Here is a 25,982-nt window from a genome sequence, read left to right on the forward strand (position 1 = left end):
GGTGGAGATCTTGTTCCCTGCCACAGACCCCCCAGTTCTGGGTTTGATCTGAGCCAGCTAATAGCAACTTCAAACACGTGCCTCTGCCCTTTGATGGAGTTGCAGTTTCTCAGTTAAAGATGGGAAACGATGCCAAGTCCTACATCTTCTCTGAGCTTGATTGAATGGCACGAGTGCTGGTTTGTTTATCAGTCAAGCCTGCCCTCCCCACTAAAACAAATCCTGTTTGCCAACAGGATCTGACAGCTGTAAACGAGTGTTGGTTGGCATTAATTATGCTGATCTCCTTTGCTTCCTGGTGATCTGGCCCAGTTGCAGCCATCCGTGTATTTTGTCTTGGCTGTCTCTTCCTGGGCACTCTGCTTGTTCGAGTCAGTTATTTACCCATTGAATGTTGGCAGGTACAGGCTGCTGTCTCTCCTGGGACTTTGTAGCATCTCCAGCTGGCCAGAGATCACCCTTTGACATGTGGACAGCTTGTCAGCATGGACTTCAGTATGTTAAAATGTGTGTTATCTGGGCCTGCAAGCCGTGTGTTTTATCTTATCATGGAAGAACAAACATTTCACCCACATCCTCTGCCCATGTTGGCTGACTTTGTCCTAATTTCAGTGCAGAAATACTCAGTGAACACTCCTCCCTTCTCATTGGTACTGCTGAGGTTTCCCCTGGCTGACCTATTCAGGATCTGTGCCATCCTTCACACGCTTCTCCCCTACCTAGTGCCCCAAACAGCTCCATAATGTGGATGCTTCTGTCTGGAGGGACCTGGGAGCCTAAGTGGTCCTTTTTGGCAGCTGAGCCTCAGCACCCTTGTGAGGCTGCACCTCGTCTTTCCTCTCTGGCTCACCTTGCTGCTGAACCTGCTGCCTTTTCTCAGATCTGTTGAAAATCCTTTTCTCCCAACTGTTTTAAATGAAGGTCTGTGGAGCTGTGTTCCCATCCCAGGTGGTTTATGCTTTAAAGGCCATCCTTTTGCTTGGCTGTGTTGGGAGGCTGGGGTTGGGGGTTGGGAGCTGATAAAACATTTGCAAAAATGGCTCAATTATTGGGATGTTTTTCCACTTAAATTCTTTCTCCTGGATGATTTAATTTATTTATTTCAGTCTCTGTGCATGAAGCATTTTTAAATGCCAGCTTGTCGTATGTGAGCAGCTCAGGCTTCAGTCTGCACGTGCGTGAGAGCTGATCACAGTGGCAGCTTCATCCAATCAACTGCTGCCTGAATTTTCCTCCAGAGGTCTAGGAATTATTAACAGATGCTCAATCCTGTGTTCCTTGGCCACAGCTTCATTTGTCCTCATGAACTCCTTGGCTCTCCTGCAAGCCCTGGGGACCAGAGGCTGAAGACTACTGCCCAAGGGGAAGCCCCTGCTGAGCCAGGGCCACTCAAAGCCATATATCCCTCTCTCTAGAGAGAAGGAGGAGCAGGATACCTTTATCCACAACTCATCACCACTAACCTGGGACTTTGCCACCCTCAGTGTCTCATCATGTGGGTCTGGGAAGACTTATCCAGTTGATGTTCTTCCTCTTTGCATCAATGGATTTCCCTGCAGAATATGCCAGTGGCTTTCTGGGAAATGGAGCCCTCAGTTCTTCTCCTGCCTTTTCCCCATGCCCCAATGTGACTGGGAATCAGTTTGCTTAAAGAGGGTGCTGGGGTTAGGGGTGCTGGCTCAGTAGCCTGGCTGGGTGGGATGACCTTCATTTTAAGCTCATGTGCTCTCGGGTATAGGTCTGTAGGGTTCCCAGGAAAACAGGAGGTTACCTGATCCTCACACATCAAATAATAACGAGGGAAAAAATCCTAGAGAGTCATAGAGGATTTGATGTGTCCATTTTCTGTTGATGTCAATGACGAGACCAGAGCAGACAGTGTGACAGGCTGCTTGGCCATGGGCTGTCAGATGTTTGGAGCAAGGATGCAGGCTCCAGGGAAAGTGTTTTGGGAGCCCTTGCATGGTCCCAAGCTGGGCTGTAGGTCATGTCACATTGTGGGTTTTGCACTATTCCTAGACCGTTCTTGGTTGTCCAGCAGCCTGGTTGATGTTGAGGACAAGGACCAGAGTGGCTTGGTCGGCAGTGCTGGAGAACACCCTTGGCTGGCGTGTGCTCTCTGCCAGGAACCAGTGAAGCTCTGGATCTCAGGCTGGGCAGGCGAGGGGCAGGCACTGTGATGCTCCGGCTTGAGCCTGTCCGAAAGGTGACATGCAACGGCAGGGAGCAGAGAGGGACCCCGGGGTGCCTGTGCCTTTGGGGGCACATTCATTTCTCTCTGACCTGCACTGACAGCTGGTTTTCAGTGGGTCTCTGCAGCGAGGCTGCCTGCTCACTGCTGGTTGGCACCCCCCAGCTGGATGTCACATCACATCAGTTTGCACGTTCACAGCGACTTTTAGCTATTAAATATTTTTAGCGACAAAACCATCCAAAGATGTTTCAGTCCTGAGTGTGAGTGACCTCTCCTTCAGCGTGGAGCGGGCAGGGGAGGGCAGGCTGAGGGCTGAGCCAGGTGGCAGGGGTTTGGTGGGCAGTGTTGTGTGGTGCCTGTGGAGCGGGCTGGGCTGTGCAGCGGAGCAGTCTGTGTAAGCTGTGTCTGCAGGGAGTGCGCTCCTCCTGCGCGGCTGATGGAGCATATGGGGATCCAGGGCTCTGCGTCACGTCTCCTGCCACCCGCAGCAGGCAGCCCCACTCTCCCTTTCCCCAGAGGCATGTGGCAGCCCCAGGCCACTACTCATCTGCTGTCACCTTCTCCATGGTCCTTGTGGGCAAGCTGTGAATTAACACTGACCATACTTCATGTTCAGTGCTGCCTGTACTGGGCACATTGGTGTGCACCAGTCAGTGTGTGCTGTATTCCCAGCCTGTGCTTGTCCCATTCCTGCTGCTCTGCTGTCTGTGCCTGCACACACCTTTCCTCTTGCAAGCAAACTGTGCAGCTTCTGTTTTGACTCTACTCTTCGGCTCATGCATGGGAGTAGGTGGGAAATTGCAGCTCTTACAGCATTGCTGCTTTGAGCCGGAAAGGTTTGCTGACCAGCTTTGAGTTTTGGTAATTAAAAAGACTCCTTCCTTCCCTCTGCAGCTTGTGGCATGTGTGAAATCACCCCGGTTTTCCTCAACTTTTTGTTGACTCTTGCAAGAGTCTGTCCTAGCAGCAGGCAGGGGATCCTGATCTAGGGAAGCAGCTGGTGTGGGATGCAGGTTCCTGCTACTGTGGCCTCCCAGTTCTAACTGATCACAAAATGGGAACAGGTTGGAAGGGGCATGCAAAGAGAGTCTGGTACAACCTTTGATGAGAAAGGGAGTGTGGTTATCTAGCACACAATTGCATCTTGAAAGCCTCTGGCTATAGGAGGCTTTTCAAGCTGGCAGATCAGCCCCAGGTCTCTGCCACAATGGGTGCTTTCCTGTGACATCCAGCATTTTGACCCTATTGCTATCCCAGCTCCTTTTTCAGGAACATTTCCAAAGACAGCTGCTGGAAGAAGAGTGAACTTCAAGTGCCTGCCCTCCCATGCATGCCAAACTGTGTGGGCACCCCTGATGGCTGTGTGGGACAGCCAAAAGCCTGGGCCAGTGTTGGCTGTCAGTCAGTGGTCCTGTTTGGAAGCATTTTGGTCAAACTTTCCAAAGCAGCACCTCACCTTCCTGAACTGCTGCTTTGGAAAGTTGAGAGAGCAGCTTTGTAATGACTTGCTCAATTTTGCAAAATTCTCACAGAGATGAATCTTCTCAGACAAAAGATCTGCTTCCCCCTCTCCTTTGCAGCGAGGATTAATGATCACGGGAGAAGCTGGGGATACTTCATACGGCTGTCCAAGGAAGAGAAAGAACTGAAGTGGTTTGCCTTGGGCAGGGAGGGAAAGTAAAATACTACAGTGCTTTTCTGTCAGATCTCTTTATCGACTTGATCTGTACGTATGCTTTCCCCAGATGTATTTATAGAGAATCCCAGAGGATGCAATCAGTTCGAAAGGTTTTCTTTGTCAGGCATTGGAGACGTGTCCAGCTCTTTCCAGCAGCGACAGTGTCCTGAACCTTGGGGTCTTCCCTTCTTGACAGCTTGTCAATTAATTCAAGGATGAGATTGATCTGCCTCTCTGCAATTATTTTAGCTGAGTACTAATGAGTTTTCTCTGGACAGGTTCTTCCCCATAGCACTCTGAGCCAGACCTTGCCAGCTGTGCCAGGCTTAAGAAATAGCAAAATGAACCCGATCAAATGTGAAACAGCTTCATAGAAATATTGCTCTTTTCCAACAAATGCTGTTGGCCCAGTTTCCCTGGCTGTGAAGCTCCCACTTTGATACCTGTGGAGCAGGCAGATAATACACTTGAAAGCAGTGGCATTTTTACTTTCAGAAAAGGGACCATTGTCCTATAACTAACCTGCACTTTTTCAATTCTAGCTAGGTATAAAATGGTAGGAAAGGCCCCGCTTTGGAGAGGGCAGAAGAGTGAAAGCATTTCTCTTCTGCAGTGAGTCAAAATATGGATGGATGAGTTGCGAGGCTGGGTGGTGATCGGATCACAGGGATGAAAGAACAAAATCAGTTCTTCCTCCTCCTCCTGCCTAGAGCGTGTGTGCCATAGGCAAGGCACAGCTTTGGGGCTGCACCAGTGCTGGGGCACCAGTGAGGTTGCCGAGCCCAGCTGTTTGCTCTGAAGCAAAAGGTCACACTGGAAGTCCCTCGGGGTCTCTTTGTTTGACAGGGAGATAAAAACACACACACAACTCTGTCAGTCTGCCTGCCTGCAGCAACTGCTGCCCTGGGGATGCTGTTTGAATTGATGCTGCTGTGTGCTGGTGGCCCTGGGCAGAGGCAGCAGGCTGGAGGTGTCCAGAGGCTACTCCTCATGACCGTGATAGGTGTGGAGTTCTGTGGAGCTGCTCATGTCTTGGGGAGGCCTTCATGGGCTCAGGATGTGCTTTTCCTCTCTCTATGCTGTTGCCTGGTGGCTGTCAGTCCACCTGGACCCACAGGGACTCACAGCCCTGGGGAGTGGATGCAGGGTATGGAGAGTTGCAATGGTTCAGTGCAGACCTACACACAGCCAGTATATCCCATCCTCCTTCGAGAGGCAAACACCCACAGCCTGTTTATTGTCAGGACAACTTGTATTGTCCCAATAGGCTGCCAAATCCTGGCCCTCTGAACTCTTCTGGATTTGCCAGGACTGGGTTCATCTTCATGGTATCCAGCTGCCTCAGCTGTTGCAGGGCTCCAGAGCAGCTTGCAGACTGGTCTGTGAGCTCCTTGAAAGAGGAAGGTTGAGCTATGCTTAATTATTGGCTTGCAGGCTTTTGGAGAGTGCCTGTGAACCCCCAGCTCTAGGACTTCTTTTGTGTCTTTTCCAGCATGTGGCAGCTTATTCTAGCCTGTGCTTCAGCCACACCAGGGAAAATCAGAGCCTGTAGTAGAAATGTTGGTGGTTTCTAACTCCACCATTCATGCCTGGGGCTGGAAGGGATTACTTCAGATCAGAAGTGCCCTGAGGCAGCTGACAGAGGTCTGCAGCATGGCAGGATGTCCAAACTTCCTGAGGCTGCTTCCCCTGTTCCATCCCAAGTGAGCAGCAAGTCATGGCAGTTCTCTTCACCTTCATGGCCGTTGTGCTGGGTGGATCACCTGGCACCTCTCTGATGGCATGGGAACAAGGAAAGGTATTTGTTCCCCTGCTGTCAGACTACAGTGGGCAGAGGGGCCAGTCTTCCTCGGGAGCATGAGCTCTGTTACTCTTGAGCTGATTTCTCTCAGGATCTAGTGCAGTGCCTGCTGTTGGTAGGAGATGGAAGGTACCTGTTACCCTCAAGAGTGGATCAGCACCTGATGGTGCCTCTAGTCCAACCCCTTTCTTTGTCCCCAGCCCACCCAACATTCATCTTTCTGGGGATTCTCAGTGCTGTGGTGAGTGTGAGGAGGGAGAGGCTCATGCCTGAGCAGGTGCATTTCTGCTGGGTTTGTTGGAGATAAGCTCTCCCTTAGGTTGGATGCCTCTGCCCTGCCAGGTGTGCTGGGCTGTGTAATCTGAAAAAGAATGTACTTCTAGTATGGAGGAGAGGAACAAACCTTCCTAAGAGAGGAGATGATGATGGGAGGTCAATTTTTCTGAGTACCAGAGATAAACTAGTACTAATTTGGTGCAAAGGCTCAATACTGCTTTTGGGACAGAATCAGCCTTCTCTGGCACTGGGATGGCAAAAGAAAGATGCTGGGGCCATGAGATGGAGTTACTGGTGAAGCTTGGAGTATGCTTATCTTCCAGGCCACTGACATATGAATTTTGCACATGTATGTTTTGCATGGCTGCGTCCTCCTAAAGCTCAGCAAGGCTCTGCTGATCTGAGGCTGAGCTCCAAATTAAATGACAACGAACTGCATGGCTTTACATTTCAAAGGCTCAGAGCAGAAGGATGCCTGGGACTTTCTGTCACTATGGAGTAATTGGAATGATTTTTTTTTTGGCGGCTTGTACAATGACCACTGAGTGGTCACTCCACAGACAGATGGTTTTACCTGCATCTTCTGCTAATGTGAGGAATTATAACAACCCTGCAGGGATGAAGAGGGGTGACAGAGCCGAGTACAGTGGAGACAGCAAGTTAGTAGCTGCTCTGCATCCCTGGCTCTGACTGCTTATCACAGTGGTAACTTGTGGATGGGCACATTTGCATCACACAACCCCATGAAATTTCTGCTTCTGTTCCCCCATTCCACACACCACCAACCAGAAAATCTCCTGGTACATTTAAAGTTGCTACTGTGTCCTAGTACATTTAAAGTTGCTACTGTGCCTCTTTCCGTTATCTTCACAGGGATGGTCTCAGCAAAGGTGCTGCTTGAAGGTGTCAAAGATGGAGCTCTAAGGCAGCTGGGAAAATGGTTGGTCTGGGAGCCCCAGTCCCAGTATGGCACTGGGGGCTGTTGCCTTTCAAATGAAACCTGAAGGGGTGTCCTGGCCCTGGGGGATAAAGAGAATGTGCCATGGCTGACCACAGAGTCGCCCTGTCTGCAGCTGCCTGTTGGTTTCATGCATTTGCTGACAGGCTCTCTTCCCACTCTGTAAGGCTGTAACATAACAACACCCTGGGAAGGCTGCAGGGAAGGAAACAATGGCCTCATTCCTATTGTGGACACCTGCATTTTTTCCCTGCTACTGGATTGCTGGTTACTCTCATTAACTCAGGGGTGTATTTCTGCCTGGAGCTGATGGCAGGTCCTTGACATGCAGGAAGGTAGATATCTATCATCTGCTGGGACCAGCTGCTCTGCTCTTCATGCTGTGCAGATTCACAGCTTGGGGTAAGGTCCTCCCAGTGATTCAGTAACCAGCCCGTGAGTTGGCAAAAGCTTATCAAGAGGTCAGTGGAGAAAGACTTGCTTGGGTATTTCTCAGACAAGCAGTACAGGAATGAACAAAGCAGACTGGCTGCTGTGGCTGCAGGAGCTGCAGATGTTGTGGGCTCACAGTGGAGCAGCACAGCCATCGACTCCTCTCTGTTCTTGCATCTTCCTCCTCCTCTCTTACGTGCATCCCTAGGTGCCAAGCTCAATTGTCCCTCCCAAGTTCTGCCACCCCAAGAACCCACTGCCTTCATCTCCCACCTGTGTCTCCTGGTAGGAGCTACTTTGGGACCCTTAGCATTGGCTCAGCCCTGGCTTTCTGCTGGGGCATAGGACCAATGTCCAAATCCCTCCCCTCTTGCTATCCAAGACCCAGCAGCCTTCCTGGGACAGAGCTGCAGCAGGCAGAGTACACTTCTGCCCAAGGCAGGCTGCAGCTGCTTGGGGAAGGGCAGAATGGGCCAGAGGTGTAGATATGCTTCTTCAAAGTCCTCCCCATCCTCCAGGTACCCAGAATTTGAGGGACATCAGGACTGGGAAGAGGAGGGATGTCTTCCAGGTCTCAGGGCACTGATGAAGATCTGGGGCAGCTCTGGTGGCTGCAGCTTTGGCTGCTGTGCTGGCATCAGTGGTGTTACACAGGGCTGGGTATGGTTTGGGGTACCTGGAGGGGCACAGCAGTGGTACAAATGGGGAGTTGGCTCCCCAGGAGGGAAAGATCTGGAAAGCTGAGTGGTGTGATGCATCTCCAGAGCATTACTAGCTCACGGAACACACCTGGGAACATACAGGATCCTTGTGCAAGGGCAGAGTCAGGCTGGGTTTTGTCCTTGCCTAACTGCTTTGATTTGTCCTCCTGATTGATCTGCACAGTCAAACTCACGATCCTGTGCTGGCAGAGGAGCAGTTGCCAGACTGCAAAGGTCGCTGAAAGCAGCTGCTCCCTCCCCTGCTGCCTCTGTTGCTGGCAGAAGAGCGTGGCTTTGGAGGCGCTCAGCTTGTGTCCCTGCTGGCACCAGCCGCTGGCTCCCCGCATGCCCGGCACCCCGTGGCGGCTGCTCAGCGGGGGCTCTGCTCTCAGACCGAGGTAATGAGCCCCTGGGACCTGGCCGGGTCCCTGGTGGGCTGGGGAGGAGGAGGAGGAGGTGAAAACTGCAGAGGAAAGGCAGCCTCCCCTCGCCTTGCCATGCCCTGCCGCAGCAGTGCCAGTGGAGAAGTGCGGCCAGCACATGTGGCCACTGAAATGGTGTATCCTGGCTCGGGGACACCTGGAGCTGTCCCTGATGGATCTGCCTGGTGCCGCTGCTTTGCCTCCCTTACACGCCCCGCTCACCTCGCTGATGTTCCCAGCTCCTCCTGCACCGCGGGCAGCCTGCCCGGCTGTGCCGTTTGCTCCGTGCCCGGCTGTGCCGTTTGCTCCGTGCCCGGCTGTGCCATTTTCTCCGTGCCCACCTGTGCCGCGTGCTCCGTGCCCGCCAGCGCTGTTGGATGCACTGGGGATTTCCTCGGGCGAGTCGTCACCGCTGGCAGCTGCAGCGGCTGCGGGCTCTGGGGGCTTCATTAGCCCAGCTCACCGGGGAATTGTCATCACACAGGAGCACACCAGAGTCAGTCTCTTTGCCCTTTGCCAGGTTTTTGGGGAAGAGAGGTGCGAGCTCTTGGATGTGGGGGTTTGAAGGTGGCTTTGCTGGAAGCCTGGGGGAAATGCCTCTTGTTCCTTTATAAGCATTCAGGAAGGAACTTGTCCTGAGCCCTGGCTTGCATTTAAAATGTGGAGATGTGTTTCTGGGGCAAGGGAAGGAGGAGCAGGAGGGGCAGTGAACCAAAGGTAACCGGTGGCCCATGGGTATCTGCCCTACAGAGAGCCTGGTTGGGATCCCTGTCACCCAGGTCAAGCCTGTGAGTGCAGGGTTTCCCTGAGCCAGAGCTCAAACAATCTATTTCCACTGTTGGCTGCACTTAGCTGATAGCTTTGAAGATCCTCCTGTCCTGGAAATTTGCTTTCTGACATCAGATTTGCCAACATGTTGTACTTGAGATGTGCTTAGGGATGTCGTGATCAGCTTGCCTATTCCTCCTCAGCAAACCAGGCTGAAACCCGCTTGATCTCTTCCTCTGGATCTTCCTTGCCTTCCAAATGAGGCCAGTAAGCCTGACAGTAAGTCCCCGTGGGTGGGGAGGGAGGACTAGTTTGTCTGGGAATCAGGCGGTTGCATCGTTGCTTTGCCCTGAGCTGCTGGTGGCTTTATGTGTGCAAGTTCAGCGAGGTTAAGTTCTTCAGCTTCCCTTTTTGGCTTTCTCAGCTGTGGAGGGATGGTGTGAGGCTGAGCTTAGCTCATCGTGAAATATATTCCATGAAGCCTGGTAGCTGGGGGCGTTGCAGAAAGACAAGGTTGTTCAAGGAGGTAGGAAGGGACAGGGAGGGTATTTATTCCACTCCTTCATTTTCCTCCTGGGGCCATTGATGTGACACCTGAGTTTGTCCTGGTGATTGAGGCTGTGGAAAAACAGCTAGAGATGCCTGCAATCCAAATAGCAAGAGGAAGGGGTTGAGATTTGGAAGAGGCAGCTCAGACCTTGTCTCAGGAGACTGAGAGCCCCCATGTGCTGTGGGCACCAGGCACTGCTGCTCCTGCTCCATGGCTGTTGCTTTGGCTTTGCTGCAAGAGGATTTCATGGCAGGACTCGTTGCAGGTGAGGACGTGCGTGAGAAGGCTGTGAACCACAAGCCTCCAGCTTCTCTGAACATTCTTATTGCAGAAGGGCAAGTACTCAAGTGAATGGTGGCCCAGGAGAGAAAGTAATCAAGGTGGGTTGGGAATGTCCACCTGGATGAGGAGCTCTCCGAGTTATCCATGAAAGAAGATCTGTCACCACAAAAGTCTCCTGGCAGGGTGGAGCAGGTCACTCTAGGTTAGAACTTACTCTCCCTGTGAGCAGCATCACAAAGACACAAGTTTCAAAGAGGCTCTTTTTATCTGTGTGGTGTCCCATGCAGGGTGGGAGGCTGCAGTGCAGTTGGCTGCCTGGCTGAGGCAGAACAACTGGAGATGATCTTGGATGATATCCCTTTCCTAAAAGGCCCTGCCTTGACAGGAGACAGAGAAATTTCCACAGCTGCAGCTCTTGGTAGCCTTGCCAAGGCAACAGAGCAGGCAAAACGATTTAGCATTGCTCCAGTCATCCGTGATGGCAGAGATCATTGCATCATCCCCTTCAGCATTGTGATTAATGCTGAAGAAGCATCCTGTGAGGGCTGGGAGGAGTGTGTTGGTCCTTGGAGATCTGCTCTCTGGATCAGAGGCAGCCCCCTCCAGCTGTGGTCCTCCTCTTCCACAGTCTCATCTGCCTCCTTTCATGGGCAGCTGTTGACCCGTGTGCTCACATAGTGATGGAGTTCCTAGGAACTGGGACAGGAACCCAGGACTGGTTCCTCAGGAAAGGAGAGATTATGTGGATTTACACAGATTCCTTGTCTTATGATGAAAATCCGGTGCAAGAGCTTTCAGAATGGTTAAAATCAAAGTCTCCTTCAGAGAGCTTGTGTGTGGCTGTGATGGGAAGGAGGAGAAAAAATAGGAGGTAGAATAGGAGGTAGTAGGGTCGGGTAGGAGGAAGAGTGTGAGAACGTTATTATGGAGCTCTGGGAAGCTGGTGAGTACCATCTCCCCAGCTGGCATTTTATCCATTGTGGGTACAGGAGCAAGGCAGAACTTGGGAAAGTGGAAAGCACTGTGTCTTTAAGAAAACAAATCTTTTTTAATGCAAAAGTTTCCTTTACTTCTGCAACTCTCTGCTCCAGGACTAATTACTAACAAATAACCATAACACCAGGGGGGACCCAAGCCCCATGAACTGCGTTAGTTTGCACCATCTGCTCTTCATTCTGCAGGTGACATTCCCGTAGTTAGGGGCAGTGCCATCCATCCCTGGAAGCACACAGACTAATGTACCTGAACGTGTCTGGGCTGGCAGTTTTGTCCAAGGCTTGTCCTAACCCCACGCTGGGGGTTCTGACTGCCCGTGGCTACTTTCTGAGAGGCTTTATCTCGCTGGGACTTGCTACCTGGCTTGTCTCTGAAGATGATGGATGCTCCTTTGTGTGCTGCATGATTTCTCTTGCAGTTCAAGTGGGTGCTGGAAGAGGAGAAGGTCCAGAGTGTGTCAAGGCCTCTAGTGAGGTAGGGCTGGAGCTTATTCTCTTTTGCTGGAGGACAGGATGGAATTTCCATCCCAGAGAGGAGAAAAGTGTTCATGACTCTCACAGTAGCAGCCAGCCATGACCTGGAAGGAAGCCTGTGCCTGGTCCCTGCCAGTCCTCTTAGGGTGCTGGGATCTCCTGAACCCACCAACTCCCCTGGGCTCGTTCCTTTACCTCTCAGTTTGTCGGTGCCTGGCAGCTGCCACTCTGCAGTTCCCGCCCTGGAGGAGCCATGGGAGCAGCTGGGTGGTTTGGCCCTGGGAAGTGTGGGTGGGCAAGGTGTAAATTGCATGGCAAGCTGCCTTCACTGAGGTGAAAATGAAAAACTCTCCCAAGCTATCAAACCCGGTATTTCACGGCTCCCACAGTCCAAATGCACTCCCACTCTCTCTCACTGCTGCGGGCAGGATCTTGGGGGCCGGTTTTCTCCTGCCTGTCCTGAAGCCCTGGCACTGCCACGTCAGCAGGGTGGTGTGTCCTGGTTGCAGACAGGATGGGGACCTTCTGAGAGAAGGGGGAAACGTGCTGAGGGCAAGCAAGGATGTTGGTGGTGTGGGAGGTGCTAATTGCCAGCCTCTGTATTCCGCTACCTGGAGGATTTGTTATCCTTTGGCGAGACTTTGTTTTCCGCTGCCGTAGTGCTGGTGGTGGCACTCGTTTTTCCTGCTGGCTGATGGAAAATGGCCTTTTCTTGATTGCAATAATATCACCTTGTGTTTCTGAAACACCTCACAGCCCAGAGGATTTGAAAGTAAAGTGCACGTGCGTGGGAGCACCTCTGAAGTGTGAGTTTCTCCAGGCTGGGAAGCAGCAGCTGTTCCGCAGCCCGTGGCAGCCCGGTGCTGGCGGCTGTGCCGCGTGCTGGAGCTGGCTCCGGTGCCGCCGCCCCGGGAGGCAGGGCCTGCCCGGCTCCACGTGCACCCTGCTGCAGCTGCCAGCTGAGATGTTTGAGGTAGGACTGGTGGAAAGCACGTCTGCCTGCCTCTCCCTCCCAAGAAAGACAAGCAATTTGTCTTTCCTTCTGCCCAGCCGTCTCTTGGGCTGATGGCTTTTCCTCAGCCTCTGGCTGCCCTTCATTGAACAGTCCTGAGCACCCAGGCTTCATCCCTGTCTCCCAACGTTAGGCTGTGGCTCAGCAGAGAGGACCAGAATCTGGGTTGGGTTTGAAAGGACATTTGAAGACCATCCAGTCCACCCCCCATGCTGTGGGCAAGGACGTCTTTCACTAGGGCAGGTTGATTAAAGCTCCATCCTGCCTGGCCTTGAGCACCTGGCTATGTCCAGGGATGGGACATCCACAGCTTCTCTGGGCAACCTGTTCCAGTGCCTAACAACCTTCAGCACAAGGCATTTTATGTCCAGTCTAACCTGATAGCTTTTGCTTTAAACCCACTGCCCCTTGCCCTGTCAATACAAGCCCCAGTACAAAAATCTACGTCTCTTAAAAGTACACTTTAGGGCTCCTCAAAGGCTTCTCCTCTCCAGGCTGAAAAACCACAACTCTCTCAGCCTGTCTCCATAGCAGAGTTGTTCCAACCCTTGGACTGTTTCTGTGGCCTCCTCTGGACCTGCCCTGGCATGTCCATGGCTGTCTCATGCAGGGAACCCCAGAGCTGGAGGCAGTATTCCAGGTGGGATCTAACAAGAGCAGAACTGAGGGGAAACATCCCCCTCAGGCTGCCACGCCATTATAGTGCAGCCCAGGAGACACTTCACCTCAGGAGAAGGGGGGGCCTCTATTTTTTTGCTTTCATCAGCTCAGATGGGTGACTTGAAGCAGTGTCTAACCTCAAGCTGCTGTCTGAGCAAAGAGGAATGGAAACAGGGACATTCCCAGTCTGGGCCTGGGACAGAGGGATGGCCCAGCAAGGAGTCTGTCTCCTGGATGAGCAGGGAGAACGCCAATGAATTGCAAAGCCTCTCAGGACTACCTAGCACCCGTGTTCTAAGATAAGCAGGGATGACACACCGAGCATGGAGCGTGTGAGGAAGCGAGGAGGATGTGGCACACAGCACGCTCCCCCCAGTCCTAGCTGGTGGCTCAGTTTCAGCTTTTAATTTTAGCAACTGATTTAGGCCCGTTCAGCTCCACGCGGTTTTGTTGTTCCTTTAAAATCCCTGGGACTGAAGCATCCATCACTGAGAGATGGAGAGGATGGGTGCCTCCAGCTGGAAGGAAGGTGTGGGGGAGTTGTGTTGTCTGGCGTGTGAGGACAGGGCTGGTGGGTCACCTGAGGGTCTCCCCACACTCTCCCAGGTGCCAGCTGACTTGATGGCACTGCCCAGAGCAGCACAGGCAAGGGGAGGCTTGTGGCAGTGAGGCTTGTGGCTGGCTGGGGGGGATGCTGGTGTGCCCTCCCAACAGGCAGCAATCCCCAACGATGGTCACAAGCCCCCTGTGTGTTTGCACCCTCCATCTATTCCTTCTTTACATGTGGCAGCATAATAAACAGAAGGGACTGACCCAACTGCCTATGGAAAAACTCCTCATGTGGTTGATGTTGCTCCAGTGTCACAGCAGGATGTGGATGGAACCAGTTCAATGTGCCCTTCTGCTTCCCTGCAATGGCAGCAGCATGTCCTGTCACAATAAGAGCAAGGGTGAGCAGCAGTTCCAGGCACACTGTGCCAAACTGAATCCCTGTGAACAGCTCACAGCTTCTCCTTGAGTCTGGCCCTCCTGGCCATGTGTCCACTGGCCCCTCTGGGAAGTTGTTCTCCCGACTGGCTCTGTGCAGAGAGCTGTCAATGCTTCAGCTGGACCCTGCACTCTTGGCTTTCCCAGTGGCTCTGGGCAGGAGGGCAGCTGGGGGCTGCCTGCTTTCCCTAAGGGAGAAGAGGGTTTGCATCTGCTGGGTGACCAGCTTCTTGCTCCCCATGGGTTTTCCAGTCCTGGCTGGGGTTTAACAGGCACGTTTTTCACATGTTGCAGGCAAGTGCTCTGGCAGGGATGGGTGACAGGCACAAGCAGTGGCTGTGTTCCTATGGCATGCAGGTGGCTGCAGCATGAAGTGGACATCCCTGCAGTGGAACCAGGAGCTGCTGGGCAGCACGAGCAGCTCAGCCTCCAGCTCTCCTCCAGCAGGAAGCTTAGTGGTGGCATGAAAAACCTCTCCTCAACTGCTCCTACAACATCAGTCCTGAAACAGGGACTCAGTGGGCTGGTGTGACTTAACCATCATCTTGTAAGTCATTCCAGGAGGTCACAGCAAAGAGTCAAGCGTGACAGGGAGCTTGTGGGGTGAGGACAGCAGCTGCCTCCCCACTGCCCTCCTGGCAACACTAGAAGTATTCTGGGTTCAGCTGGAGCCTGATTGCCAGCATGGTGAGGATCCAGAGAGCATCCACAAGGCTCGTTTGTGGTCTCCTAACAAGATGAATTCTTGCAGCCGTGGGAGATGAAGCAAATCCAGTTGGTGACATTTGAATTCCTGAGCAGTTGAACCTGGCAGAGTGACAAAGACAGTCCCTGCAGTGCCCCAGCTCATCTTCTGCTTCCAGCAGGTGCTGAGGGCCATGGTGTGACATGAGCACCCTGCCACCTCCTTCTGCCTTTGCCCAGTTCTGCTGGGATTTTAATGACTGCAGGTCATGTCTTGGATACCTTGTCATGTTCTCTGTAGCCCTGGGACTGCCCTTGTACTCACCCAGGAAAGTGGGGCATCTTCCTCCTGGGAGGCTGTGCCCAAGCCATATCATGGGCCAACATTGTGACCTTATGGACAAGTAGGGGGAGGAAGATTTGTGCTGATGAGCAGCTGGCACCTCCTGCTGCTGGAGAAGGTCTCCCAAAATGCTGGTCATTGCATAATCCTGTTGTCCTTTCTGATGTGTGGGGCTAGGGGTGCTCCATTCCTAGCAGGATGAGAGTGACCTGGAGGAAATCCTACAGTCAGTATGTGGTGGGAGGTGATATGGAACCCGAGGTTAAAGATTGGGTGAGATTCTTTTCCCATCTGGGAAAGAGGAGTGCAAGAGTCTTCCCTTACATAACGCCTTGCTCCCGAGAAGGTGGTGAGAAGCATCCCACCACGTTCCTCAGATGGGCTGAGAAGGAGTTGGCTTCATGGGAAACAGTGGGTCTGACATGGCAGGAGTATGCTGGAGCTGCTGTTCTGTCAGAACTGAACTTGTGGACTCTGGATGCATTTGTGTGTGTAGGTGGGCTGTATGGATTGTGTGCAATGAATCCCCTGTTTCAGGTGCCCAGAGGAGGGTTCTGGATAGAAATCAGCCCTGAACGCTGTGCTGCTGCCTCTGTCTTTGCTGGCCATAGGAAGGGAGAGCTCCTGGTGGAGTCTGAGGAGGGAGGTGGCACGGCATGACCTTGCAAAGGGACAAATCCTCTTTCTTGCCCCACTTACTGGTCCTGTTGTCACAGCCAGCAGCCTGACACTCACAGTGTCCCACTGTTCACCTCTCGCTGAGCTCCTCCACCCGTGTGAGACTGCATTGGATTTGACTGGAGGGCTCTACCTTGCAAACTCCATGTTCCCCATGCTGCTCCATCTGTCGGCTTGGTGGCACAGCCAGCCAGGGGCTCCCTTCTCAGTGGCAGTGCAATACTGCCTGTTGAGCCTTTCTGTTGTTTTGCCATGTTGTTGAGCCTTTGCTAATTCGCTCTCTTCCCACACCTTTGCCTTTGGACTCTGCCCTTCAGTCTCTCTGGGTTGTTTCTTTTCACTGCAGTGTTTCTCTCCACGGGGATAATCCCAAACTCACTGTGTCACCAGCCTCTTTTGCACTTTGCTGCACTATTCTTGCCCGGTCTCTGCCTGCTTCCTAATCTCCTTTGGTATGATCACAGGGCTGATCTCCCAGCCCCTTTAGAAGATCCCCTTATCCATTTCTGTTGTCATGGCTCCCCACCTCATTGCTTCTGCCCATTTCTCAGGTCTTTATGCAACCTAATCCCTTCATCACAGGCTGGACAAGACAGCATTCCCAGCTGCAATCTCCCTGCTCCTTCTTGGGGGTATTGTCCTCTCCTGAGCCCACCTGCCAGTGCTGAGCTCTGCAGCAGCCCTGCCAGAGGCTGGGTTCTCTGGGAAGAAGCGTAGAAGCAGAGGCCAGCTCACTAACGTGGTTTCCAGCTTAATTTGTACAGAAATAAACTAGCACCCCCAGGCTTCGGTTTCCCTTCATTTCATTTTGGGAAAAACCCCAGATGAACTGGGAAGAAATCACGTGTTGTAGCTGTCCCTAATGAGGCAGGCATGGGTATTGACAGTGAGTGTCCAGCCACTTCAGTGTGGTCCCATGGACCTGGTCCCCAGCCATGGGCTTTGGGCTGGACACCTGAGCTCTTCTGGCTTTGGGGACACAGAGCTGCTCCTGACAGGGTGGAACATCCTTGTCTCTCTTATAGGATAATCTTGAGTGTGAAGCAGCATTTGGCTCAAGAGCCAGTCCTGCTCTTCATTCAGGTGTGCATTTATTCCTTAAAAAGCCAAGATTCCTACATTTTGTACAGGCAGAGGGGATGTTGTTTGTGTTTTGGGGGTGCCACTTCTTTGTCTGTGTAATTGGAAGTTGTAGCAGCCTAGAGTAGATTGTTGGGAGAGGTTATGTCCCAGATCTGCTCTTCTGGGACCTTAGGAGAGGCTTTGGAAAGTCAGCTTGGGATGTCTTGAAGGCCAGACTGGAGCCCTGAGGATTTAGGCTGGTTGGAGACTTCACGTGAAATTTATGAAGATCTCTTTGCTCTAAGATCCTTTGAGTTGCCCTCATCTGCATGAAGTGCTGGAGGGCCAGCTGGATTTGTCCAAAAAACCCTGCAAATCCTGGCAATACCTATCTCTGGTGTGTGTTGCAGTAACCTAAAATAAGGAGCTGAGCTGGAGGTTGGCGGATGGGCTTGTGGTTGGTAGAGCAAGGGGCAGAGCAGTGGGGAGGGCTCTTGTCTGCCTTGTTGCTGAAAAAGCAGGAGTGATATGAGCCGCCTCTGCTCTGCTGCTAAAAACAACCCAGCTTGTTTTTATTTAATGCAGTTTTGATCTGCAGGCCCCAGTGTTTCACCTGCCTGCAAGTGGGTACTCGGAACTCCAAGTGCCCGCCTGTGTCCCTGCATGTCCCTGCAGTGCTGGGATAGGAAATGTGGTTCTTCCTCAGCTGGAGGAGGGACTGCTGAAATTCAAGGTGGAAGGCATTGGGATGGGACAGGTGAAGCTTCTGTTTGGGTCATATTTCTGCCACTGAGGTGTTTCCGAGTAAACTGGGCCTCTGCATTGCCAGATTCTGCATGCTTTCCCAGGAGAATGACCCAAAAACTGCTCATGTGGGATTTCTGCCTGTACTTCTTGTGCAGCATCCTGGCAGCATGGAGGTGGCTCTTCAGGTAGTACAGCTGCCAGCACTGGGGAGAGGGTCAGTGTTGGCTCATGTCTGTTGTGGATTCTACCTGGTGCCAGCATTAGTCTGGGAAGTAAATGATTCTTAAATCACATTGGTCCATCACCAGGGATAAAGGGACTCGGGCTTTTGTAAGGTCATGATTGAGGTGTCCATAGAGCTCCTTCGTGGTGTGGGGCCAGCTCTGGCAACAGAGAACCCCAGAGGGATGTGGACCCTGCTGGAGGATGTGCAAATGAGCCACACCAGCGGGCCATGACACAGAATAGTTGAGGCAGGGAGGAAAATCACTGGGTCAGGGAGAAGAGGATAATCAGGGCAAGAGGGAGGAAGAGAATAGCTGGGGCAGGGAAGAAGAGGAGGAGGAGGAGGAGGAGGATAATCAAGGTGGTTGCAGGGTTAAATAAAAGCTGTCAGTGATTTGAAAAGGGGAAAGAAAGAAAAAGAAAACCCGCTGAAGAGACACTCTCCTTTCTCACCCGGCTTGTAATCAGCCGCCCCCTCTGCCAGCGAGCAGCTGGCGGGCGGGCGGGCGAGGAGGGGGTGGCAGGAGGGGTCCAGCTGCTCCTCAGCCCGGCCTCGGCACCCCAGGAGTCCCCAGAGCCCAGCCCAGCACGGGCTGCACGCCCGGGGACGTGCCCCTGTCATGGTCCCTGGCAGGCTGGGGGTCTGGGGACTTGAAGAGCACTGCCAGGGGGAGGTGGGGTGAGGAAAAGGAGGAGGGGGACTTGTCTGAAATGCCAGGGGTTCATCTCTCACTCCCCCTGCCCTTGCTGTTCTTGAGCTGTTGGCTCTGGATTATATTAATTAGCAGAGAAGTGCTGTGCTGCTCATGGGGCTGTGCTGCTCATGGGGCTGTGCTGTTTGTGGGGCTGTGCTGCCAGCAGGAACCAGAGGTCTGTCAGGTCTGTGTGAAGCAGCTGCCTGGCTCCCCAAAACCCCTTGCTCCAGCCCAAAATCAGCACATCAAAACCAAGTGAGATGGGGGTCTTCAGCATCTCCTCCTGGAGCCCAGCTGGCTGCTTACCTTCTGGGCCAAACCTGCCTGCCCTGATACATGGGGCTGGTGTGGTAGGGAAAGCAGCACCACGGTTTTGGGATGGCACCCTCTGCTCCTCACTAGGCCTCAATGCCTGTGGGCAAAGAGGGCCAGGCTGACCTGGCCGGGCTGACAGGTCAGTGTGGTGGGGCAGCTGCTGGGGTGGGGGGCGAGGGCACATCCCTGCCCATGGCTCCTTTGTGTCTTCCAGGAGAGGAAGCTGTGTGCCCACCCCCGGATCGAGATCTACAAGCAGGACCGCATCTACTTCGTGTGTCCCCTTGCCCGCCAAGGGGACTTCTATGTGCCTGAAATGAAAGAACTGGAGAGGAAGAGCAGGGCTGCTGCAGCTGTGGCCGAGGACGCCCAGACAGACATCACAGGTATCCCTGGCTTGTGCACGGGCTCCATCTTCAACCGCCCTCACAGAGGTGGGGTCCTGGTATCCCCAGTCCTGCTGCCTGAGCAGAGAGGGACTGACCCGTGCTCACGTTGTACCCAACCACCGAGTCTCAGCACACCTCTTCCCCTCACCCTGTGCTGGTCCCTGAGGATCTGAGATGACATCCCCTGAGATATCATGGCATGCCTCAAGGAGCACCCAGGAACCCTTGCAGATCTGGGTTAAGCCACTGGCCCACTGTTGTCAGCGTAGAGCTGGATCTCACAGCTTTTAGTTGCAGCTGGGCTTGTTTTTCTCTTTGTCATATACATCTTCCTTGATCTCATCTTCATCTGTTACATATTGGGATTGCAAAGAGCTTAAATACCAGGTTGCTGTAGCTCGTGGTGGAGTTGCCTGAGAGCATCTGCTCAGCAAGATTTGTTGGAGCCTGGATGTATTCATACAGGAAGGGACCACAATGGCTGTAGGCGCAGAACAGCAGTGCTATAGTAACCCAACATGCTAGTTGCCTTCAGCAGCCCACATGCTCCCGTGCCTGAGAGATGTAGGAGCTGGCTATCCAAGCATTCCCGGGCACTGGACAGCTCATCCGAGCTGGCTGCTGGCAGGGGCAGCCACCTCCCCTGCCCCACGGCTCGCCCACACTTGTGTAATGGCCATGAAAAAACCATGAGGGCTGTGCTCGCCTCGCGGGCAGTTGGGTCATTTGCTTTAACTCATCTTCAGGTTTGGGTCGCTTTAATTCTTAATCGCGTAAAAGCAAACCTGGGAATTGCTTTCTGGGAGCTCTGTCCATTTAGTGTTGCAATGAGGAGGCTAATTGGAGCTGTTTTCCAGCACTTCCAGGGCCTGTATTAGCACGGTGCTCACTTGGCTTTTCTCCTCTTTGTCTGCCTCGTGTTGGGGCACCAGCCCCGCTTGGCCAGAGGTGCCCCAAGGCCCATTTGCTCTGACAGCTTCCTACAGTCCTTCTCCCTTGGCTTTGGAGAGGGGTGGCAGGACCCATGGGAGCAAAAGCAACTTGAGGGTGGTGCCTTCATAGCTGTGTGTGCTCCTGTCTGCCCTGCTCAGGGGGTGCATGATCCCCCAGCACTGCCAGGGGTGCTGGGAGCAGCCACTGTGCCCTGGCTTTCTCAGTGCTTTCCCCGGGGTGCCACTGCCAGCATGCCCACGGTGGGGGAATCCTCTGCCCTGCTGGAAGAAGGGCTAGGAAGGTCTTCCCAGTTTTAGAAGGCAAATGACATTGGACTTTCTCACTCTGGGCTAGGTTCTCCAGCAGCAGCCCTGGGCCAGCTCCTCCACCACCCCTTCCCTTCCAGGCATGCAGATGAACTTTTGTCAGTGCAATCTGATGCAGTGCCATCTGCTGAGTCTGCACAAAACCAACTTAAAATAATAATAACTGTGAGGTTGGCCCTGCCTGCAAGACTAAAGAGTTGGGCTTGGATGTTGCACTGTGATTGTCTCTGCTGGGCACAGTGGCAGAACCACATGTGATAGGGTGTCACATCCTTGCTCTGGCTGAGGATGTAGCAAGCCTATGGGTGCCTTGTGCAGCTCCTGCCTGAGGGCTTTGGTGATCCCATGAAGATTACACCTTATGGAATGAGACTGGTCCTCCCTTCCCAATGATTTTATGTGCTGGGATCTGTGCAGCCACCTGTGAGTTGGAAAAAGAGAAACCTCTTTTCCCATCCTTTTTTCTTTCTTCCCTGGGCAGTCTCTCTAAAAGCAAGCTCCAGTTAGTCACTTCAACGTGAATGATAGACATGAGATCTTGTTGACCCAGCAGATCCCAGGATGTCTATGACAGTTTTCAAACTTTCTTCTGCCAACTGGAGGGTGGGCACAGCAATGTCCCCATCTGCCTGTCAGCATGATCTCTGCTCAACCCCAGGTGCTTGTATTTGGGTTATTTCTTGATACTTCTCAGATTTGAGTAGATGTTTCAAGTGATCCTGCTCTGCTGGAGGCTCAAAAAGTGCCCCTGGGACAGTGGGGGCAGGTTGCAGTCTCTGATGGTGGCTGTCAGCTCCTCTGGCTGTGCCTGATCTTCACAAATCCAGGTGTAGGGCTTTAATACCCAGTTGCCTCAATGGATAAGTGGAGACTGGGAAGGTTCTGAGCCCCATTTCCTCTCCCAGAGGCAGCTGAGGCTGCTCTATGCACAGAAGCTTTGGGCTGTCTGTCCAGAAGAAGCCTCCTCTTTCCCCCTCCCAAAACACTGAGATAAGGACACTGAGTGTGATTTCAGCATGGACATCATGCAGAGTAGTGCTCTGTGTGAACACACCAGTGGTCAGTCACAGCTCAAGAAACTCCCCACCAGCAGCTGGATTATGCTTTCTTTGAATTAAAGACTTGAGAAGTTCCAAGTGGAAGGTGTTGCCGTTTCTCCTCACCTGTCATTGTGGATGGTGTCAGACGATACCAGGCGACTTGGAAAGTGTAAGAAAAGCTTGGATTTGTTTTCTCCAGCCTCCTGACCTTGGAGCAATCTCTCCATTTAGGCTGTCATCTGCTGTCCTTGCTCCTGATCTCACCCTGTGAGGTGCTGTGTGCCTGTGGCTGCAAGCAAAGCCAGTGGCCACAGAGGCTGTGGGGCATGGTCCAGGGTCTCTGCTTTCTGCTGCTGCTCTGCACAGAGCAGGGCGCCAGCAGCTCTGCTGAGCACAGACACACTAACACACAAGGAAGGGGCCGGGGGCTGTGGCTGCCTCTGCACCAATTCCGTCCCTTCTTCGCCATCGTCAGGGTCATTGGAAAGACGGGAAGCATTTTAGGAAGGCGGCTGATGGGTCTCCAGGGGGCCAGTGTCAATCACCATCAGTTGTTTTGTACTTAATTGTTTTCTGGGGCTTTGGCTCGGCGGGTCCTCGCTGCCGGCTCCCTCCCAGCAGTGTGACCCCGCTGCTGTGCGTGGAAGGTGAAAGCAAACAAAAGCAGCCTCTCCACACGGGCTGCTGGCATGAACACAGATGGCTCCCGAGCATGTGGCTCTGCCCAGAATCTCAGGTGCTCATTTTCCTGGAGCAGAATCTGTCCCACAGCATTCAGGTGCAACTGATGGCATCACACGCTGAGCTCCAGTGCCACAGAGGAGCAACTTTCCTGGTGTGTTCTGCCTCATCCTTGCGTGCTTTCATCCTTCAAAGAGCCCTGCCTGTTCCTACATGCCTCTACACCCTGGGAAGGGCCCCAGTCCCTCTCCTGGTGGCTTGTGTGTGAGCTTTAGCAGTCATGGATAAGCTGTGCCCCTGGCAGCACACTGTATTTAGAGGTGATGAATATTTGATTGAATGAGGGGAAGGAAAGGGCCCAGGAGCACCAGGAGTGGAGCACTGCTCAGGCATCAGTGTTGCACAGGGGTGGTGCAGGAGGAGAGCCTTCCCTCATTCTGGATTTGGGAATGTCAATACCTGTTGTGACACAGGGATGAAATGTCTGGGAGCCAGCTCCTCACCAGTCTCGTTGGCAGTGTGGGGTGAGTGGCTCCCGTTGCAGTCATCCCTGACCTCTTGGAGTTGGCTGCTTGATATCCCTTCTTCCTAGGTGGCACTGGCTTTTGGGGGACTCCTCATCACCTTATCATGGCTTCACCCCAGACTGTGCCTCTGTTTCCCAAGTGCAAACTCCTGGGTCCCATGTCCCTGCTGAGTGAGGGTGCAGTGGGATGGCTGTGCCATCCTTGAGGGAGCAAGGTCAAGGGCAGGTTTCAACAGAGGATGGCTGCTACCCTGCAGTGTGCCAGAGGGAAAAGCCATGCTGGATCAGGGTGTTGGACTGGTGTAAGGACCAGCCTTGGGAAGGTGGATGCAAGGAGTAGGCAGTGGGTCATGGGAGGACCAAACAAGGTGTGTGGGGACGGATGGACCAGTGGGTGTAAACAGCTGCTGGAAGTGTGTGCCTGTGAGATGAGAACCGAATCCCTGCTTGCCCTCGCACTGCCTTCCTGGCCTCCCTGCTAGGACAGCTGCTGTTTCTGCCACATTCCCATGTCAGAGCTGACCCCAGTGGTCCCTGGCAACAGCAGCTCTATTGCCTGCCCACCCCAGACATTTATCCTGGCCAGGCTGAGTGGCCATGCCAGAGCCAGCCTTTTCCTGTGCAGAGGAGAGCAAGGCTGCTGAAATGGGCCAATTTGCCAGCTGAGGCTGCTCGAACATGATCAGAAGTGACAGAGCAGTGACAAAGTGCCTGGCTGAAGGGAAACAGGACTCGATTTATTGTTGCCCTTGGAGCGAGGGAGAGGAAGGTGGCTATGAGAGTGAGGACAGCAGTGCTTTCCCACAGTGGTGGCCTGGAGCAGTGTGTAGGTCAGCTTCATCCCTGTCTTCTTCTTCTTCCAGACCTGCTGGTCTGCTCCTCAGGAGCTTCTTTGCTTCATGTCATGGGGTTACATGACAACTTCTGAGCCAAAATGTTCCCTGGGGTGCCAGGGAGAGGTGCAGAGCAGGAAGGGCACTGCTTGGGGGTTTGGTGTCACTCTGTCCCCTGGGATCTTAGAGGGACATAAGATGGCCACATATGACATGATCTGTCATGAAGCCATGGTGGGAATGCGTCCATGTCACTTCAGGCCACCAATTTGGCCAAATCAGATTATTTCTTCTTTTCAGATCATCACTAAAGACCTTGCAAACCCTAATTTGTCTTCAAGGCTCAGGGTCTGCACACTCCCCTTCATCCTGCGCAGCTCTTGATCTTCCCAGAGGCTCCCTGCTGACCCACTGCCCTGCTGAGGTCCTGGCAGGTGGGACAGCATCTCCCACCTTCCTGCTGCCCACTCAGTGGCTGCTGTCCCCTTCAGCGAGCGCCTCACTGCAGCGTGCAGAACATCCTTTTTAACTTAGGGTAAATGTAGTTTCCATGTCGAGGTGCTCCCTGATGCTGCAGCAAAGGCGGTGCGTGTTAGTGGGCAGTGGTTTTTTCCCTCCTTTCCATGGGAGGGGTCACCTGGCATTGCCTGGGGAGGGGCCGAGGGCTCGGTTTGTGCCAGCTGCCAAAAGGGTTGCCAAGGTGGGAGGGTGGGGGTTCAGGTTCCTTTCCAGGATGAAGCCAATATGCCACCCAGGTGGGATGAAGCAGTGGGTGCTCTGTGTCTGTGGATCTTTTCTGGCTACCCCTCATCCTGCTGCCACTGCTGGGTCCTCTCGGAACAGCCGTCACTCAGCCGGCAGGACCGTGGGATGATGCTGCTCAGGAGGCAGAGGACTGCCATTTACAAGCAGTTCTGCTGGCAGCTGCCCAGGCTGGGAAGAAAAACAGCACAGAAAAAGGATTTAAGGATGTTTGGAAGGAAAGTTCCCTCCTTGATGAATCTCCTTCAGGAGATCAGTGGCTGCCACACAACTGCAGGAGAGCAAGCAGCCCAGCCTTGGGCACCCTGGCTGCAGGAGCTGTAGGAGGCTGGAAATGCCTGTGGAAACCCAAGGCAGCCCCATGCCAGCAGCTGAGGATGGAGCTGCACCAGAAGGAGACAATGTGGAGAAGAGGGCTCTCCTCTTCCACCTAGGATGGTGATGGCTGCAAAGAGGCTCCTATTTGCCACTTCCCAGCCCTGCTGGTGGAAGCCCAATCCTCCATGAGTGCTGCTGCTGAGTGGTGCTCTCATGATTTCCCTCCTGGTGCATGATCCTCAGCAGGGGTGTTCAGTCCAGCACGGATGGAGGTGCTGCAAAGTGACAGAGCCTGGCACTCACTTCCTGCTGATACAAGGCAGGCAGGAGGAGATAGAGCAGGGAGGGCCATGGTGAAAGAGCCTGCCCAGCGTTTGCAGACATATCATAATTAACTATGTGGATCTGTGATGACATAATTAACCACATGGATCTGTGATGTCATAATTAACAAAAATTAATGTTTAACGGGAGGATTTTGTCTACTGGCTGGTTGCTCTGGCAACAGCATCAAGCTGCTGGCCTCAATCTGACACATTCTTCTCCTTGTTGACTCCTTAATTGTATTGTCGATGGAGCTAATGAGGCAGAGATGTGGGGAGGAGGAGGTGAGCAAGGGGGTCCACCTGGGCGGGCAGGGCAGCCCCTGGGGGCCTGGTCATGAGATGGGGTGTGGCTGGCAGCCAGGTCATGTGGAGAAGCACAGAATGAGCTGGGAAGGCTCCCCCTATCTTCACCCCGAGACCTGCCTGCTGCTCCCCTGCCTATCATCACACTGCTGCCAGAGCTGCCGGCTGTGGGGGAGCCATGGAGGGAGTGGGAGCAGGCTGTCAGGTGCTGAGGGCACCAGGATGCCCTGGCATGAGGCTGGACATATATACCTGCTTCTGACAGCAGAACATCTGAGGATTTGCACTTTGTCTCATTCCTGGTGCCATGCCAGGGACATGTATTCTCCCTAAGGAAGGGCTTGGCAGGTCCTTGTTATGTGCCCAGGGGGCAGCTGTGTGGCCATGGTGTGACAAGGAGGTCAGGGTAGGGCTGGAAGTTGGTGCTTGCTTGTCCTGACTTGGGGGGTTCCTGATTTCAGGGAGCAGTTTGAGCTCAGCCCATTCTTGACCTGGTCACATCTCAAAGGCATAGGAGGTGACAGGAGGTAGGAGCTGGTCTCCCCTGTGGCCTGATATCTCAGAAGCTTCTGGTGGCTTCAAAAGCTGTGGCCCCCATCCCCATTG

General features: G+C 53.4%; 1 protein-coding gene across 2 annotated transcripts in view; it reads left to right on the forward strand.

Annotated features, from left to right (window-relative positions):
• Positions 1-25,982, forward strand: part of TEX264 (testis expressed 264, ER-phagy receptor) — a 39,140-nt gene that overhangs the window by 12,271 nt on the left and 887 nt on the right. For both annotated transcript variants that reach the window (XM_021533319.4, XM_021533330.4), the window contains exon 5: positions 19,154-19,325. In XM_021533319.4, coding sequence (XP_021388994.2) covers positions 19,154-19,325 — 172 coding nt within the window. The remainder of the gene's footprint in view (positions 1-19,153; positions 19,326-25,982) is intronic.

The sequence above is a fragment of the Lonchura striata genome, chromosome 12 (genome assembly GCF_050655825.1).
Source record: "Lonchura striata isolate lonStrDom1 chromosome 12, ASM5065582v1, whole genome shotgun sequence".
NCBI classification, from domain to species: domain Eukaryota; kingdom Metazoa; phylum Chordata; class Aves; order Passeriformes; family Estrildidae; genus Lonchura; species Lonchura striata.